The sequence below is a fragment of the Rattus norvegicus genome, chromosome 1 (genome assembly GCF_021556685.1).
Source record: "Rattus norvegicus strain SHRSP/BbbUtx chromosome 1, alternate assembly SHRSP_T2T, whole genome shotgun sequence".
NCBI lineage: Eukaryota > Metazoa > Chordata > Mammalia > Rodentia > Muridae > Rattus > Rattus norvegicus.
Genome location: NC_141534.1, coordinates 187515239 through 187535940, shown reverse-complemented (window position 1 = coordinate 187535940; position 20702 = coordinate 187515239). Strand labels below are relative to the sequence as shown.

General features: G+C 41.2%; 1 protein-coding gene across 5 annotated transcripts in view; it reads right to left on the bottom strand.

Annotated features, from left to right (window-relative positions):
- Nucleotides 1-20702, bottom strand: part of Abca14 (ATP-binding cassette, subfamily A (ABC1), member 14) — a 106551-nt gene that overhangs the window by 73741 nt on the left and 12108 nt on the right. For 4 of the 5 annotated variants that reach the window (NM_001432351.1, NM_001432350.1, NM_001432349.1 and 1 more), the window contains 6 exon segments: nt 6812-6985; nt 7298-7415; nt 7719-7835; nt 14840-15099; nt 18219-18378; nt 20566-20693. In NM_001432351.1, the coding sequence (NP_001419280.1) occupies nt 6812-6985; nt 7298-7415; nt 7719-7835; nt 14840-15099; nt 18219-18378; nt 20566-20693 (957 nt within the window). 5 annotated transcript variants of the gene reach the window in all.

Genomic DNA, 20702 nt, shown 5'->3' with positions numbered 1-20702 from the left:
GAACAGACATAAGGTGCACATAACATAGAGACATGCACATAACATGTTTTCCTTAATGTGTACATGTATATATGTGTACAGAGTATGTACACATATAAGATACACATACACGATCCCGGCCCGCAGCAGCTCTCTGCCCCCAGACCCTGTGAGAGAGAGACCCAACCGCCTGGTCAGGTGGGCACTCCTGAGGCTGCAGAGCGGAAGAGACCACCAATACTGCTCACCCCTGCCCACATCCCTGGCCCAAGAGGAAACTGTATAAGGCCTCTGGGCTCCCGTGGGGGAGGGCCCAGGAGCGGCAGGACCCCTCTGCCTGAGACACCACCAGAACCAGAAGGAAACAGACCAGATAAACAGTTCTCTGCACCCAAATCCCGTGGGAGGGAGAGCTGAACCTTCAGAGAGGCAGACAAGCCTGGGAAACCAGAAGAGACTGCTCTCTGCACACACATCTCGGACGCCAGAGGAAAAAGCCAAAGACCATCTGGAACCCTGGTGCACTGAAGCTCCCGGAAACGGCGGCACAGGTCTTCCTGGTTGCTGCCGCTGCAGAGAGCCCGTGGGTAGCACCCCACGAGCGAACTTGAGCCTCGGGACCACAGGTAAGACCAACTTTTCTGCTGCAAGAAAGCTGCCTGGTGAACTCAAGACACAGGCCCACAGGAACAGCTGAAGACCTGTAGAGAGGAAAAACCACACGCCGGAAAGCAGAACATTCTGTCCCCATAACTGACTGAAAGAGAGGAAAACAGGTCTACAGCACTCCTGACACACAGGCTTATAGGACAGTCTAGCCACTGTCAGAAATAGCAGAACAAAGTAACACTAGAGATAATCTGATGGCGAGAGGCAAGCGCAGGAACCCAAGCAACAGAAACCAAGACTACATGGCACCATCGGAGCCCAATTCTCCCATCAAAACAAACATGGAATATCCAAACACACCAGAAAAGCAAGATCTAGTTCCAAAATCATTTTTGATCATGATGCTGGAGGACTTCAACAAAGACGTGAAGAACTCCCTTAGAGAACAAGTAGAAGCCTACAGAGAAGAATCGCAAAAATGCCTGAAAGAATCGCAAAAATCCCTGAAAGAATTCCAGGAAAACATAAATAAACAAGTAGGAGCCCATAGAGAGGAGACACAAAAATCCCTGAAAGAATTCCAGGAAAACATAAATAAACAAGTAGAAGCCCATAGAGAGGAGACACAAAAATCCCTGAAAGAATTCCAGGAAAACACAATCAAACAGTTGAAGGAATTAAAAATGGAAATAGAAGCAATCAAGAAAGAACACATGGAAACAACCCTGGATATAGAAAACCAAAAGAAGAGACAAGGAGCTGTAGATACAAGCTTCACCAACAGAATACAAGAGATGGAAGAGAGAATCTCAGGAGCAGAAGATTCCATAGAAATCATTGACTCAACTGTCAAAGATAATGTAAAGCGGAAAAAGCTACTGGTCCAAAACATACAGGAAATCCAGGACTCAATGAGAAGATCAAACCTAAGGATAATAGGTATAGAAGAGAGTGAAGACTCCCAGCTCAAAGGACCAGTAAATATCTTCAACAAAATCATAGAAGAAAACTTCCCTAACCTAAAAAAAGAGATACCCATAGACATACAAGAAGCCTACAGAACTCCAAATAGATTGGACCAGAAAAGAAACACCTCCCGTCACATAATTGTCAAAACACCAAACGCACAAAATAAAGAAAGAATATTAAAAGCAGTAAGGGAAAAAGGTCAAGTAACATATAAAGGGAGACCTATCAGAATCACACCAGACTTCTCGCCAGAAACTATGAAGGCCAGAAGATCCTGGACTGATGTTATACAGACCCTAAGAGAACACAAATGCCAGCCCAGGTAACTGTATCCAGCAAAACTCTCAATTAACATTGATGGAGAAACCAAGATATTCCATGACAAAACCAAATTTACACAATATCTTTCCACAAATCCAGCACTACAAAGGATAATAAATGGTAAAGCCCAACATAAGGAGGCAAGCTATACCCTAGAAGAAGCAAGAAACTAATCGTCTTGGCAACAAAGCAAAGAGAATGAAAGCACACAAACATAACCTCACATCCAAATATGAATATAACGGGAAGCAATAATCACTATTCCTTAATATCTCTCAATATCAATGGCCTCAACTCCCCAATAAAAAGACATAGATTAACAAACTGGATACACAACGAGGACCCTGCATTCTGCTGCCTACAGGAAACACACCTCAGAGACAAAGACAGACACTACCTCAGAGTGAAAGGCTGGAAAACAACTTTCCAAGCAAATGGTCAGAAGAAGCAAGCTGGAGTAGCCATTCTAATATCAAATAAAATCAATTTCCAACTAAAAGTCATCAAAAAAGATAAGGAAGGACACTTCATATTCATCAAAGGAAAAATCCACCAAGATGAACTCTCAATCCTAAATATCTCTGCCCCAAATACAAGGGCACCTACATACGTAAAAGAAACCTCACTGAAGCTCAAAGCACACATTGCACCTCACACAATAATAGTGGGAGATTTCAACACACCACTCTCATCAATGGACAGATCATGGAAACAGAAATTAAACAGTGATGTCGACAGACTAAGAGAAGTCATGAGCCAAATGGACTTAACGGATATTTATAGAACATTCTATCCTAAAGCAAAAGGATATACCTTCTTCTCAGCTCCTCATGGTACTTTCTCCAAAATTGACCATATAATTGGTCAAAAAACGGGCCTCAACAGGTACAGAAAGATAGAAATAATCCCATGCGTGCTATCGGACCACCACGGCCTAAAACTGGTCTTCAATAACAATAAGGGAAGAATGCCCACATATACGTGGAAATTGAACAATGCTCTACTCAATGATAACCTGGTCAAGGAAGAAATAAAGAAAGAAATTAAAAACTTTTTAGAATTTAATGAAAATGAAGATACAACATACCCAAACTTATGGGACACAATGAAAGCTGTGCTAAGAGGAAAACTCATAGCGCTGAGTGCCTGCAGAAAGAAACAGGAAAGAGCATATGTCAGCAGCTTGACAGCACACCTAAAAGCTCTAGAACAAAAAGAAGCAAATACACCCAGGAGGAGTAGAAGGCAGGAAATAATCAAACTCAGAGCTGAAATCAACCAAGTAGAAACAAAAAGGACCATAGAAAGAATCAACAGAACCAAAAGTTGGTTCTTTGAGAAAATCAACAAGATAGATAAACCCTTAGCCAGACTAACGAGAGGACACAGAGAGTGCGTCCAAATTAACAAAATCAGAAATGAAAAGGGAGACATAACTACAGATTCAGAGGAAATTCAAAAAATCATCAGATATTACTATAAAAACCTATATTCAACAAAACTTGAAAATCTTCAAGAAATGGACAATTTCCTAGACAGATACCAGGTATCGAAGTTAAATCAGGAACAGATAAACCAGTTAAACAACCCCATAACTCCTAAGGAAATAGAAGCAGTCATTAAAGGTCTCCCAACCAAAAAGAGCCCAGGTCCAGACGGGTTTAGTGCAGAATTCTATCAAACCTTCATAGAAGACCTCATACCAATATTATCCAAACTATTCCACAAAATTGAAACAGATGGAGCACTACCGAATTCCTTCTATGAAGCCACAATTACTCTTATACCTAAACCACACAAAGACACAACAAAGAAAGAGAACTTCAGACCAATTTCCCTTATGAATATCGATGCAAAAATACTCAATAAAATTCTGGCAAACCGAATTCAAGAGCACATCAAAACAATCATCCACCATGATCAAGTAGGCTTCATCCCAGGCATGCAGGGATGGTTTAATATACGGAAAACCATCAACGTGATCCATTATATAAACAAACTGAAAGAACAGAACCACATGATCATTTCATTAGATGCTGAGAAAGCATTTGACAAAATTCAACACCCCTTCATGATAAAAGTCCTGGAAAGAATAGGAATTCAAGGCCCATACCTAAACATAGTAAAAGCCATATACAGCAAACCAGTTGCTAACATTAAACTAAATGGAGAGAAACTTGAAGCAATCCCACTAAAATCAGGGACTAGACAAGGCTGCCCACTCTCTCCCTACTTATTCAATATAGTTCTTGAAGTTCTAGCCAGAGCAATCAGACAACAAAAGGAGATCAAGGGGATACAGATCGGAAAAGAAGAGGTCAAAATATCACTATTTGCAGATGACATGATAGTATATTTAAGTGATCCCAAAAGTTCCACCAGAGAACTACTAAAGCTGATAAACAACTTCAGCAAAGTGGCTGGGTATAAAATTAACTCAAATAAATCAGTTGCCTTCCTCTATACAAAAGAGAAACAAGCCGAGAAAGAAATTAGGGAAACGACACCCTTCATAATAGACCCAAATAATATAAAGTACCTCGGTGTGACTTTAACCAAGCAAGTAAAAGATCTGTACAATAAGAACTTCAAGACACTGAGGAAAGAAATTGAAGAAGACCTCAGAAGATGGAAAGATCTCCCATGCTCATGGATTGGCAGGATTAATTTAGTAAAAATGGCCATTTTACCAAAAGCATTCTACAGATTCAATGCAATCCCCATCAAAATACCAATCCAATTCTTCAAAGAGTTAGACAGAACAATTTGCAAATTCATCTGGAATAACAAAAAACCCAGGATAGCTAAAGCTATCCTCAACAATAAAAGGACTTCAGGGGGAATCACTATCCCTGAACTCAAGCAGTATTACAGAGCAATAGTGATAAAAACTGCATGGTATTGGTACAGAGACAGACAGATAGACCAATGGAATAGAATTGAAGACCCAGAAATTAACCCACACACCTATGGTCACTTGATTTTTGACAAAGGAGCCAAAACCATCCAATGGAAAAAAGATAGCATTTTCAGCAAATGGTGCTGGTTCAACTGGAGGTCAACATGTAGAAGAATGCAGATCGATCCATGCTTATCACCCTGTACAAAGCTTAAGTCCAAGTGGATCAAGGACCTCCACATCAAACAAGACACACTCAAACTAATAGAAGAAAAACTAGGGAAGCATCTGGAACACATGGGCACTGGAAAAAATTTCCTGAACAAAACTCCAATGGCTTATGCTCTAAGATCAAGAATCGACAAATGGGATCTCATAAAACTGCAAAGCTTCTGTAAGGCAAAGGACACTGTGGTTAGGACAAAACGGCAACCAACAGATTGGGAAAAGATCTTTACCAATCCTACAACAGATAGAGGCCTTATATCCAAAATATACAAAGAACTCAAGAAGTTAGACCGCAGGGAAACAAATAACCCTATTAAAAAATGGGGTTCAGAGCTAAACAAAGAATTCACAGCTGAGGAATGCCGAATGGCTGAGAAACACCTAAAGAAATGTTCAACATCTTTAGTCATAAGGGAAATGCAAATCAAAACAACCCTGAGATTTCACCTCACACCAGTGAGAATGGCTAAGATCAAAAACTCAGGTGACAGCAGATGCTGGCGAGGATGTGGAGAAAGAGGAACACTCCTCCATTGTTGGTGGGATTGCAGACTGGTAAAACCATTCTGGAAATCAGTCTGGAGGTTCCTCAGAAAATTGGACATTGAACTGCCTGAGGATCCAGCTATACCTCTCTTGGGCATATACCCAAAAGATGCCTCAACATATAAAAGAGACACGTGCTCCACTATGTTCATCGCAGCCTTATTTATAATAGCCAGAAAATGGAAAGAACCCAGATGCCCTTCAACAGAGGAATGGATACAGAAAATGTGGTACATCTACACAATGGAATATTACTCAGCTATCAGAAACAACGAGTTTATGAAATTCGTAGGCAAATGGTTGGAACTGGAAAATATCATCCTGAGTGAGCTAACCCATTCACAGAAAGACATACATGGTATGCACTCATTGATAAGTGGCTATTAGCCCAAATGCTTGAATTACCCTAGATCCCTAGAACAAACGAAACTCAAGACGGATGATCAAAATGTGAATGCTTCACTCCTTCTTTAAATGAGGAAAAAGAATACCCTTGGCAGGGAAGGGAGAGGCAAAGATTAAAACAGAGACTGAAGGAACACCCATTCAGAGCCTGCCCCACAGGTGGCCCATACATATACAGCCACCCAATTGGACAAGATGGATGAAGCAAAGAAGTGCAGACCGACAGGAGCCGGATGTTGATCGCTCCTGAGAGACACAGCCAGAATACAGCAAATACAGAGGCGAATGCCAGCAGCAAACCACTGAACTGAGAATAGGTCCCCCATTGAAGGAATCAGAGAAAGAACTGGAAGAGCTTGAAGGGGCTCGAGACCCCAAAAGTACAACAATGTCAAGCAACCAGAGCTTCCAGGGACTAAGCCACTACCTAAATACTATACATGGACTGACCCTGGACTCTGACCCCATATGTAGCAATGAATATCCTAGTAAGAGCACCAGTGGAAGGGGAAGCCCTGGGTCCTGCTAAGACTGAACCCCCAGTGAACTAGACTATGGGGGGAGGGCGGCAATGGGGGGAGAGTTGGGAGGGGGACACCCATAAGGAAGGGGAGGGGGGAGGGGGATGTTTGCCCGGAAACCGGGAAAGGGAATAACACTTGAAATGTATATAAGAAATACTCAAGTTAATAAAAAATAAAAAAATAAAAATAAATAAAAAAAAAGATACACATACACACACAATTTTTTATATGATAAAGTCAATAGGCAGGAACACTCAAACTACCTTTTAGTCCTGTCCTTTCCTTCTGGGATGCAAATTAATGCAGGCTCTGTCACCAAGGGAAGACTCACCCTTCATTTCCAGCTTGCATATCAAGTCAGTCCCAAATGCTAGTGCGGTGTTGGTAATGAGACAGAGAGCCAGCTTCCCACTGAGGCTTGTCTGATCATAGAGACTAAATACGATCAAATATGGAAAGAAGGTGAGAAAATGAAGGAACCCTGCAATAGAAGTGGCCAGAGAAGCTGGAAATGGACAAGGAAAAGAGGGTCAGTTCACAGAAGCCTCAGCAGCTGGGGAAAGAGCCTTCCTTTTACTACAAAGGAAAGAATAAAACTCTCTAAAGGGAGGGGACTCTTTTGCCCACCACTACATCACTGGCATCTTGCACTGTGCCTAGAGCACAGAAGGTGCCCCATCAAGACTCTTACATAACTGAGTAGTACAATGAGACATTTCCTGAAATGTATCTAGTGCTATCTGAAACTCTGAGATCGCTTCCAAAATGAGAGTTTCTCCCAGTCAACTCATCAGAACGGAAGGCACTGTCAACTCACCTCTGTTAAAGAATGTGCTAATCATGAAGCCGAGCAACATGGAGGAGATGGCAAAACACAGGAAGTAGAAGGCGATGAAGAGCGGGTCACTGTGTTGAAAGACTCTCTCATGCGTAATCTGATGAAATAATTGGGGATCTGGTTTAATCACAAGCGAAGTGATGAGGAGAGGAAAGGCACAGAAGTGAGGGAAGATACAGAACACCTCCCTGGTGAAATGAGTCAAGCCACTTGGAGACACTGAAGTCAGTGTCATCTGTGTCCCTTCCCCCTCCCCTGATAGATTGTCCCTTTTGAACTCCCACAGTGAAGTCAGTGGAAAAACACATTCAGTCTCGGGCAAACTAACCCACTCTTCCCATACGTCAACTTCTTTGTCCTCCTTAAGGCTGTGAGATGCTGAGAGCAGGTGGATACTTGCCTTGAGAAATAAAATCCCACACAGCAAACAGATGATGATGAAATACATCAATAAGAAGGTGATGAAATAGGAAACCCAGAGCATAGCATTACTGAGTCCCACCATGAGCTGGTATTCCTGAGGAAGAATCAACACAAGCCAACTGTCATGAAAACCACACTTCAAATGCCTTCATACATCTTACTCTGTGTGGCTTACCTATAGCCACCCCAGTTTACCGACAAAGAAATCTCACCTCCCCCTCTAAGGGCCTAACTGAATTCAGCCTTGCACCCAGTCAGGGCTGTGACTTCAACGCAGAATTCTGGGTACAGATTTTTTTTCTCCTAAGACTCAGTACATTCTGCTTCTGCTACAAGAAACATTTTTTAAAAACTAAAAAAATAAAACATTAAGATTAAGCTGGGCCATGGTGGAACATCCTGATCCTAGCACTGGGGAGGCAGAGGCAGATACATCTCTGAGTTCATAGCCAGCCTGGTCTGCAGAGTGAGTTTGAGGACAGCCAGGACAAGACAGAGATGCTGTCTTACAAAACAAACAGATAAACAAAACTAAGATTAATCGTCTTTTCATTATGCCCTGCTTCCAGGAAGCAATAAACACAAAAGGTAAACACATTTCAACTCCACCGCAGATTCGAGCAGGGGTAGACAAACTACGGTGCTTGAGCTGATTTGCCACCTTCAAAACCACATTCATAACCACATTCATGACCACAGTCATGACCACAATCATGACCACATTCATGACCACAGTCATGACCACACTCATGACCACAGTCATGACCACATTCATGACCACAGTCATGACCACACTCATGACCACAGTCATGACCACATTTATGACCACACTCATGACCACATTCATAACCACATTCATAACCACATTCATGCATTCCAATGCTGTCTCAAGCTGCCTTCCCTTCATCCTAGAGTTTACCTACACTAACCTCTTCTGGATCTACAAACTAGAAATCCAGGGGGCTGGAGAAATGGCTCCCTTGTGAAGATCATTAGCTACTTGCCTTAGTTAGGGTCTCTAGAGCTGTAATAAAACAGCACGACTGAAAGCAACTTGGGAAAGAAAAATGTTTATTTCAGCTCGCAAGTCAGAGAAGGAAGTGGTGGGGCTGATGCAGAGGCTATGGAGGAGCACTGCTTACTGGCTTGTTCCCCATGGCCTGATCAGTCTGATTTCTTATACAATCAGGACCACCTGCCCAAGGGTGGCAACCACCCATGATAGACTGGGCCCTCCTCCATCAATCATCCATCAAGAAAATGCCTTACAGACTTACTTACAAGCTACTCTTATGGAGGCATTTTTCTCAGTTGAAAGCCCCTCTCCCAAATGACTCTAGCTTGTGTCGAGTTGGAAACAAAAAGAAATCAACTAGCCCATCCTCCTGCAGAGGACACAGGTTCAGTTCCCAGTACCCACAGGATGCTCACAACCATCTGTAACTTCAGTTCCAGGGATCCAAAACCCTCTTCTGGCCTTTGCAGGAAAGAGGCACACACATGGTACATACACATACATACATGCAGGCTAAATAAAATACACACAAAATAAAATGAGGTTCAAATTAGAATGCCAGACTGAGATGTGACAGTATCACAAACCATACTGAAGGACACCCTGTTCCTGTCTATTCAAGCTACAACTTTGTGTCTTCAATGCCTCTCTTTCCCAATGGCTAGTGATAAAGGAAAAACTACTTAAGGCAATTCAATTTCACAGTTTACTTGATAAAAGCAATACTGAAAGAGAGAGGAGGAGAGAGGGAGAGAGAGGGGGAGGGAGGTAGAGAGGGACAGGGACAGGGAGATGGGTCACACCCTGCAACAGTAGAGAGTCACTGGGCTCTGCTAGCAGTGTATACAGACAGTATTACAGGAAAATGCTTTACAGAATATCTCTGTGTGGTGAGTACTCAGACAGATTCCCCTTTTTATGCAGTCCAAGACCCCAGCCTATGGAGTCGCTCTGTCCACAGTAGGTATGTCTTCTAACCTCAGTTGACCAAATTAAAATAGCCCTGGATTGCTCAGAGGTCTGTGACTAGGTAATTTGGATCCTGTCAAGGGGATGATATCAACCAGCATGTAGCATTAGGTACAGAATGCTGCACAGAGAGGTGTCTTTAGGATGAGTTTAATTTACATTTACAACTTTCCCTTTTGACCAGTGTTAGGGTCTGGGAATAACTGTACCAACCACTACACATGGTCAAGGCTCTAGATTTGGTCCACACTCACAAAGAAAAGCATGCAGCTGGCTAATTAACTAAAACATGAAAAGCACTCCAGTTCTGGGTAAGGACAAGAAGGAGAAAAATCAATGTGAACTGGGAGGGTCTACTAATGCTTAGCTAAGTGCTGGTAATTGCCTGGCTGGTTGCAGTGTGAACTGAAGCAGAGTCCAGCAGCTGCCTTGAGGTGAAAAGACTGAGCAAGCCCAGAGAGGGCAAAGCAGTTGGAGTTCCCAGGGCCAAATTTCAGAGAGAGCAGAGGTTAACAGGGTAAGTGCTCCGGGCGCCTTTAGATGGTGCTCCCAGCATCTCCACCTTAGAGCTCATGAGGATGAATCCCAGGACCAGAACACAGCAACACAGGCAAAGAAGATGTTCGAGTTGCCAACAGCCAGATTAAACCATAATCACTGTCAAAAGCAGGTTACCCACAAGGATTTTATATGAGCAGTGTTTCCAGTTTAGTGGGCCTAGACCTGGATTCTCAACCTAAATACTACTGAGAAAATTTTCTGTGTAGAACATTGTCCTATGTCTTTATGCATACCAAGGCTTCCTAACTTTGATATGGCTGACAGTTCAGGTCTGCATCACAGGACACTGTGGTGGGCATGCTAGGGCATTCAGCAGTATCCCTGGCCTCTACCAAGCCAACGGAAGTAACATCTGGCTTAGTTGTAGAAATTCTCTCCAAACATTGCCAAGCGACCAGTGGAGCAAAATTGCCCCAAACTGAGAACAAAAAAACTTTAGAATAAACCCTTCTGTCACCTCACCTAACAAAAACTATAAAGTAATAGTTGGGTGTTATGGTGTATGCCCATAATACCAGAATTTATGAAGCAGAACCAGGAGGATCATGAATTTGAGGCCATAACAAGCTATATAGAATATTCATGGCTAACCTGAGCTATACTTGAGACTCTGTCTAAAAAAAAAAAAAAAACAACAAAATTGCAGGGAGTATAGTTCAATGGAAGAGTATTGCCACCCTGGCATATGAAAAACCCTGGGTTCCATCCTTTGCACTGAAAAAAAAAAAGAGTAGGAAGAGATCTCAAAGGATAAACTGTTTCCAGGATACCTACGTGTGCCTCAAAATAAAACTTAAACATAATTATGTAAGATTATCAAGTATCCACTAAAGTAAAACATGACAATGTCTGGACTTCAATTAAAATTTTCCATGTATCATAAATAGTCCCCAAGGTGGCTTTGTCACTTGTTCCTTCTGCTCTTTTCTTGTTACTGCTCTTTGGTATAAGCAGGTTGAACAACTTTCAGTCTATGGGGTGTGTCAAAGGCGATGAATGCATGCGCCTGTAATTACAATGCCCCCCCCATATAAAGGCAGCTGATGCACTTTGAGATTATCAGTTCCTCTGGCCAACAGCAAAAAAGAAACTAAAAAATTCTGTCCTGGGACCTTAAGGAACTGAATTCTACCCACACCAGGAAGAGCTAAGAAGTGGTTCTTTTCCCATCATAGCCTCAAACAGAACAACGTTGACTGAGACCAAGAGTGTCATGCCTGATCCAAGGCAGGGTAAAGACAAGATGACAGGTGTGAATCATTTGTTAAGGTGCAGAGACCTTATATGGCAAAGGAGAAAAAGAACCCATTGTGAGAAGACATGCAGACTAGAAACCAGTAGATGAAGACATTACGCTTTATTACAAGTCTGGTAAAGTATAATGAATAAAGCACAACGTGCCAGACAGGCATGCTGACAGCAGCAACATCAAACAAAGCGAAGGAGGAAGTTTCAAGGCACCTTTATCCAGGATAACATAATTATTATTCAGTATAACATAATTATTATCCAGTATAACCTAGTTATTACTCACTATACCATAATTGTAAGTCACAAGAATTCATCACTGTTGCCACATTTTATCTGTGGAAACAAGTTGTGCCAATTACAGCTCCTTGAAAAATGAATGCCTATCAGATGCAAGGGAATCGCTATTGCACAATTCTGCTTAAATTCAAAGGTGAGCCAACACTAATGTGGGCTTTTACACAGTGAAATACCAATAGCCTTTAGGAACAGAGGCAGAGTAATGATTTGAAAAGGATGAGAGCACAAACTGGAGTTGGGGTTTTTTGTTTTGTTTAATATTGTTTTAATGAAGGCATAAAGTCAGTTTGGGTATAAAGGGGGTGTGGATTTGGAAAGAGATGGGGGAGAAATTAAACATTACTGAAGTATGATGTATGAAATTCTCAAATAGTTAATACTTTTTTAATTTTTGTTTTAAGGCAGGATGTCACTGGCCTAAAATACATTGGGTAGACCAAGATGACCTCGAACTCACAGTGATCCACCTGCCTCTGCATCTCAGGTGCTGAGATTAAAGATGCGAATCACCATGTCTAGTAATACAGATATTTTTAATTAAACAAAACAAAATGAATACTAGCTTAAAGTGTCCAGTTTAAGTTTCTGGGACATGAAGAATAAACTGGATGTTTCAACTGGTAGTCAAAAATAGATTTGAAAAAGGTTATTCACTAGTTAGGGAAGAGAATGTCTTACAATGAGAAAAAAACAAATCCATTTCACTGAGGGGTAAGGGACTAATATGGAAACACTGGGGAGAGACAGTCATCATACCAAACCAAATAGAGAGTGCTGGCATAGCCAGATGGCAAATATTACCAAAGCTTGAACAACTGGAAGATGGTATTACCACAAATGGAGAAGGAAGGGGAACCATGAGGGGATGGGAAGAAACAGGGTTACATTAATCCCCATGTGTAAGGGACAAAGGAAATAGAGACATAACCAAGACTCTTGCTCAGTTTCCCTTGGGCACTAACCTGGAGTGTCTCTAATCACTTTCATGGTAGAATATTGCTGTCTCCATTTTAGAGATGAAGCACAGAGAGACTTCACCAAACACTACAACAGCAGGAAACGGTGGGGATATACATTATGCATTGTGCCACATGGATAAAACTGAGGTTTCAAGCATGGGTCATTTGGAGCATCATAATATCACAGCCTTAGCCAGGGAGGAAAAGAATGATTGTGTTCCCTGTTGACATCTATCTTTACTAAACTCCAGTGTCACTGTCCCTTTGGGACTCAGTGGACTTACTCGACCTGGACATCATTCGACAAGATCTCCAAATGCCTTAGCAACATTATGATGTGGGGTGAAATCCTTGAGAGAAGTGTATGTAAAGTTCAAAAACTCAAATTTAGTCAAGTACATATCCATTTCCACTCATGTCTACTTCCTAAATGTAGGTCCATGGATCAATCTCTGTCCCCACACACTAAGACAACTCAACTCAGTCTTTCCTTCCTTATCTCTGGCTTGTCAGAATTACCTTAAAATTACCTTCTTGTCTTTTTAGTCTTGCCTAAATGACCAAGCTTTGTCAACAGATAACAACCTTTGGATCTATCCACCCCACAGGTCATTTCTATATATCCTGAAACCTAAGAATGGATTTTGCTGGGCACAGGATTAGCCTGTGCCAAACCCCTTCCTCTGTTAGTGTCTACCATTCACTGCTGTTCAGAACAAACAAAGCCATCTCTATACTTCAAGAATAACTTTCTCCCCTTTTCCCCCTAGCTATGGGGAATAAGGCAGCTATGAACATGGACGAGCATGTATCTCTAGTTGGATATCGAGTCCTTTGGGTTTATGCCCAAGACTAACAGTACAGTGAGAGCTTGTGGTAGGTCCAACTCTTCGAGGAACCACCATACTGGTTTCCATAGTAGCTGTGCCAGTCTTCACTGCCACTGGTAAGGAATATGTGTACTCCTTTCCCCACAACCATGGCAGCATCTGTTCTCATTAGTTTTTTGTTCGTTTTGTTTTGTTGTTGTTTTATCTTAGCCGTTCTGACTTGAGTAAGATAAATTCCCAAAGTAGTTTTAATTGAATTTCTCTAATCGCTCAGGACATGGAACATTTTTTTAAAAGTGTTTTTCAGCCATCTGGTTTTCATCTTTTGGGAACTCTGATTAGTTCCCTGCTCTATTTCTTTAAATCAGGCTGTTTTCTTGCTATTGAATTTCAAGTTCTTTGCATATTCTGGATACTAATCATCTATATCCAATGTCTGGCCAGTAAACACCCACTTGGGTAATTAACATATTACATGTTAACTTACATCCTAACGAAAATCTGAACAACATGTAAGTAGAGAGTTGTCTTCTCTCTTTTTTTTAAACTACCAGTTGTGGGATGATTATAGATGGTTCTAGAGACTAAAATAATATCTCATTAACTGCCCCAATAAACCACAAAAGTAGCTGCTGCAGTCTGCAATTTACATTTAGGGAAACAGAGAATGATCACAGAGTTAGCTGCCAATAAAGCCAGACTTTAAACATGAAGTCCACCAGAGTCCTTGGGACAAAGGAGGTAATTAGTAAGTAAGCATTAAACAAATTGATGGGCAGGTGAGCGCTCTCGCAGCTTCCTGGTTGTAGCCACTATTGTTGATAATGAAGTCTTGATTGACTTCACACTGAAAATCATCCCCAGGAAAATCATAGGACATAGCAATTAAGACATATTTTAGGTTACATAATTTAAGACTTTGTCTGATTCTCTCCTTGTTGCTCATTTAATCCCATAGACATCTTTGAGGCATTAATATCTGACTCTTTTCCATGGTGTTCTCGTAGTCATTTAGTTAAATCAAGAATTTATTTCTTAAAAACATCAAAACCTCAGAAAATTGATTGTTGGCTCTGTGCACACTCCAGGCAGCCCATGTTTGCATGCAGCTCCCACAGGATGTCTGTTGAGCAGTGACAGGTATGCAGAAACTACCCAACCCTCTACACACATCTATCTATCCTGCTGCAGAATATTATGAATAAAATGAAATTACCTTTAATCGCTTTTCCTTTTCCAACATAATCGTCCCAATTATGTCAAGTGCCATTTGAGTAAATGTAAATAAAATTGTCCAAGGAAACATAACAATGAAAGTCCACAAGAAGTTGTCATGAATGAAGGCTGGGTATGGGAATCTCCTCGCATAAATTGTGGTGTTAGCAAACATGGCTTCGGCTGCTCTGCCACTGTGATGCATCATGATGGCCTTGTCTACGGAATGCTGCACGAGAAGAAATCCTTCTCTGATATATCCTACATGGAAAAACAAACAAACAACAAACAAACAAAAAACAAAACAAAACCAGAGACTATCAAGTTCAGGATAGTAACACAGCCAGGGAGATGACTGTAGCAATTCAGATAATTCAAGACTTCTAACAATTTCACAAATACCTCCTATGAATTGAGATACATATAATGAGCACTGTGAGATATAATTGCTGTCTTCTCAAAGTTAAGATATCTCATGAAAAATAACCTTGAATTATCTTTATCAGTCAAAGTGAATACTTTTAAAATTGTAAGCAAACCTCTTGTTCTACATCTGTGACCTTCCAAAAGTGCTATGATGAAGCCTACTACTTGGTGTATTTTACAGAGGTAAGGCCTGTCAGAAGTGATTGAGCCATAATTACTCCTCCTCATGAATGGAATGCTCTTAAAGAGGATAAACAGGAGTGACCTGGTCCTTTTTTTGCACCTTCTCCCACTAAAATGTGATGAACCAACCAGTCTACCCACACTCAAAGGATGGAGCAAAAAGCTACCACTTGGGAAGCACACAGTGAGGCATTACCAAAGATCTAGTCTGTGGTGCTGGGAGCTTGACTTCCTAGCTTCCAAAATTAGGAGAATGAAATTTCTAGTCTTTTTTAATTATAAGCATTATGATATTTTGCTATACCACCATAGAACTGACTATTTCTAAACACTGAGATATGACATAGGAAGCTCTAAGCAAGAAGTAAATCCCATGCACGATAACATCAAAAAGAATAAAGCCAACAAAATAACATCTAAGGAGATGAAAAACATACATACACCAAACTAAAAAAAATATTGGGAAGATAAAGGCAACACAAGTAAGTGAAAAGATGGCTCCTGTTGGGTTAGGAGAATGAATACTGCTTAACAGCCATGCACAGAGAGACCTACAGACTCAATAAAAATCTATACAGAACCTCAACAGGCATGGTGAGTAACCCAAACAATGTATAGAAAGAAGACTAAGGCTGGAGCCTTTACATATGCTTACTATAAAGATTATAACCAAAAAGAGCCGATCATAGACTACATGTGGAGACATAACATACAGACAATAGTATGTCCATAGTTACATAGTGCACTGTAGTATGTACTTTTTTTTAAAAAAATCACTGAAGGTAGACATCATATTTGAACTTCACCTTTAAGATTTATGGAGCAAGACTGGACATGGTGGTGCATACCTTTAATCCCAACACTCGGGAAGCAGAGGCATCTCTGTTAGTTCAAGGTCAGCATGGTCTACACAGCAAGTTCTAGGCCAATCAAAAAGGAAAACAAAACCTCGTGTAGCAATGTTTGCTTCAGTCCTCTCATCTACTGCCTTTCTCAGACTCTGTCTCTGACTCGTCTCTGTCTGTCTCTCTGTCTGTCTCCCCCCGCACCTCTCTCTCTGGCAGCTGCTGTTTGGATATAGTCTGCTGCTTCCTGGGCTTCAAACTGAGGCCCGTTGTGACAATGTGGAGGTGTTGGAATCCTGAAGAAGTGGGAGCCTACTGGGAGATGACTGACTTCAGAACAGGTTAATATGATTTCACAGAAATTCCTGGGAGTCTCATTATAAAATGAGGAAGCCTGGCTCCTCACTGCTCCTTTGCCTCTGACCACACGCATGCCTCTTCAGCATATAGACAGACCCTTTCTGCTTCTCTGCCATGCTGCTGTGCAGTAGGGTGAAACAGAAAAGAGGAAAGAAGGCTGTGGCCATGCAGTTTAGACAATCCAGGTAAACAGCACCCAGGCTGGGGTAATCACATGGAGCAGGTGGAGAAAAAAAAAGAAAGGAAGAAAGAAAGTAGGAGACAGAGGGAGAGGGAGAGGAAAGAAAGAAAGGAAGGGAGAGAGAGAGAAAGGGGGAGGGAGGGAGGGAGGGAGGGAGGGAGGGAGGAAGGAAGGAAGGAAGGAAGGAAGGAAGGAAGGAAGGAAGGAAGGAAGAAACTCTTCCCAAATATACTTTTTCAATCTGGGGATGGTGTCACTTAACTTGTAATCCTAACACTTGGAAGCATCAGGCAGGAAGATCATCCCAAATTTGAGGACAGCATAGGCTACATAATAAGCTTAAGGCCAGCCTGGGCTACATAGTCAGCCACTATCCAAAAAAGCCAGTGATAGTGATGGTGATGATGGCGGTGGTGATGATATGACAAATGGCCTATTTTATAAGACCGTACCTAGTTTTGTTAAACTACTTTTATTCCACCAATATCATGGCATTTTCTATTATGTTCTTCCCAAAGAATATCTTTAGGATGTAGTGTGTTAATTTTAAAAGAGACTAGACTCATTTTAAACTTCATTAGAAAGGTATTTTAAGTGTCTTTGACAAAACAAAACACTACACAACCTTCAACTCTAAAATGACAACCACTCAGATCTTTGTAGATATCTACATATATTTTCTGTAGTCTTAATGCTATATATAGAGATCACTATTTTTCAGTTTGCTATAATCTTAAGAGCTACATCAACTTGTCAAGCTGATATATTATTTGCAGGATGTGTCTATGTGTGTGCATTCACCCACGCATAAGTTTTGCAGAAGTCAAAGGCTGACTTCACTAGGGATCTACTCCTGCCCTTCTCTGACTCGCTTATTTGAGACAGGGTCTCTCAGTCAATCTGGAGCTCCTGACTCTGGCTGTGATGGCTGCAGCAAGCCTCGGCTACATGCCTGACCACATCTCTAACACTGAAGTTACAGGTGTGTCCGTGCCAGCTTTTCCATGGGTGATGGGATCTGGACATGGGGTCTCATCCTTGGGCAACAAAACAAGAATTTTACCTGTTGAGCCATTTCCCTAGCTCAGATTGACACAGTCCAGAAAAACAATCTCCTTGTTTGATGATGATAGACAAAGTGAAGAATAGTTATCAACTAATTATGTAACAGCAGATAAAAGAAAATTAACTTGAGAGATGAAAAAAATAAAAGATTTATAATATACCACATTTTATGTTTGTTAATAAAAATTTTAAGCCATATTAAATTATAATGAAAAAATAAATCAACTTGTTCATGCAGAGGGGGAAAAAAATGAAACTCGTTCCAAATGCCTGTCCACACACAGTAAAAGGAACATAAATGAACTTAAGGCTCTGCTCACCAGGGTTTCCCCCATCATTTTCCAAGACGTTCCGGGGTCCTAGAGAAGGCACGGATGGGAAGAGAATTGATGTATTCCACTCTGTTTCTTTCTGTCTCTCAGATGGCTTTAACACGTTTTCCGGATCATACATACGACCAAAGCGCAAACTATATTTTACCTAGAACAACAAGTCAAAGAAAGACATGTTAAACTCGTGACCCTCAGAAAGCAAAGATTAGCAGTGATCAAAAAGTTGTAGGGTTTTTTATTAAAAATTCATTTGGGGGGACAGGAGAGTAATTTGGGGATGCCAATGATAAGAACGGCAGCATCGTTGTGATACAGAACAACTGATATGCCGCACAAGCTATAATCACAGTCGAGGCAAAATGATCTCAACTGTATGGTCCTCTCCCTTTCATCTTTATGACAGTTTGCTTTTGAGTTGAAAAGGAACAATAAGGATTCAACAGTTATCACTATAACTGTGCTTTTTAAAGTCCCACCTTTGTCCTGCCTATTGAAGAAACATTATTTTTAATCTACTAGAGAGTTTGGGAAAATGGCCCAGTGATTAAGAGCACTCATTGCTCTTGCAGAGGACCTGGGTTCAGTTCCCTGTACTCACGTGGCAGCTCAGAACCATCCACAACTCTAGTTTCAAGAGCTCTGATGCCCTCTTCTGAGCTCTTTGGGAAAGAGTTACACATGCTGTGCACATATGAACATGCAGGCAAAACATTCATACACATAAAAGAGATTAAATAAATATAAAAATAATTTTGCAAATCTATAAGAGGGGCCAGGGAGATGGCTCAGTTATTGAAGTATTTGTTCCACAAGCATGAGGGACTCATCCCCAGAATCTAGAGAAAAAGCTAGGCGAGGTGGCATGTGCCTCTGACCACAGCCCCTGAGGATGCCAAGACAAGAGGATTGCTGGGACTTGCAAGTCAGACCTTCTAGCTGAATTAGCAATCTATGGGTTCAGTGAAAGACCTTACCTTAGAAACTGAGGTAGAGAACCAACTGAGGAAGACACCCAATGTATGCCCACTCTTGCCTCTGTATGCATGCATGCATACATGTACTTGCACATATGTGAGCACATACATCCAAATGGCTACACAGCACATAAAAACTCACACTCATGCAAATCTACTACAGCAAGAAAATAGAAATGAGTATGTCAGCCAATTTTTTTAAAAAAAAAAGACATTATGGTGCTTTCAAGAGTGACCTTCTAGAAACACACAGATGCAAAGAGTGAATGGATGAGAAAAAGGCACTCTGGACAAATATATACCAGAAAAGAGTGCTTAGACTTGCTATAACTATGTCAAAAGTTGCAAAAGAACACACACCGGGTATAATGATGCACACCTGTAGTCCCCTGTGCTTGAGCAGTAGAGACAGAAAGATCAGAGGTTCAAGGTCATGCTTGGGTATATAGTGAGGCCCTGGCTCAAGAAATTATAAAAAGAGGCAGACGTTCAATAATTATAAATGAATTGATATTCAAAATATAGAATAGTTGGTAAAAATGTAGACAGCTAACATCAGAGGATCCATATACACAGGGCTACACTAAAGGATATAAAGAGAGATCATAAGTTATATTACAATTGTGACTGAGAGCTTCAGTAACCCCATTTTCAACAGTGGACTGATCATTCAGAGAGAAAATTAGTTAGAACAAAACACTAAATTTCAACAACACGCTGAATAAATAAGCAAACCAAACAGACACACAACACTTCCTCTTACAGCAACAACTTGCGCTCCTCACAAGCAAGCACATGTGGGTTGTTCCGCAGACAAGTTTGAAGATTAAAATCATATAAGGCTCTCTTTCTGATGGCGATAGCATGGAGGCTAGAAATCAATAGGAGGAAGAACCTTAGAATTTAAAGCCACACAATACATCCCTTGATAGTAGCAGTCAATGAAGAAATCAAAAGGGAGGGCGGGGGTAATGGGTCAGTTACTAAAGTGCCTGCTACACGAGAATGATAGCCTGCACTGAATACCCAGAATCTACATAAAGCCAGATGTGGTGCCCACACATGTAATCCAAGTGACTCCAAAATGAAATGGAAGCAGATTCCCTCGTGGGTGTGGTGTGTTGTACATACTAGTGACCAAGAGACCCTGTCTAAATAAAATGGAAGGCAAGGATCTGTGCCAAAGTTGTCCTCTGACATCCACATGAGCACCAGTACTCATAATACACACATACACACAAATGTGCACTCATGGGGAGACATACACACACACACACACACACACACACACACACACACACACTTAAAAGCTCTCAAAGCTAAAAGCAAACACAGCAGGTCTTTAGATAAAACTTTCTCACCTGAAGCGGCAAGGGTTCGTTGCTGGTTTTGAACTTGTGATCAAACACAATAGCAGCCAGCACATGCTCAGCCTTGTCTTCATACTTAATGTATTTCTCAAAAGATTCTTCCGAAGAAAAACCTTGAACTGTAGAGA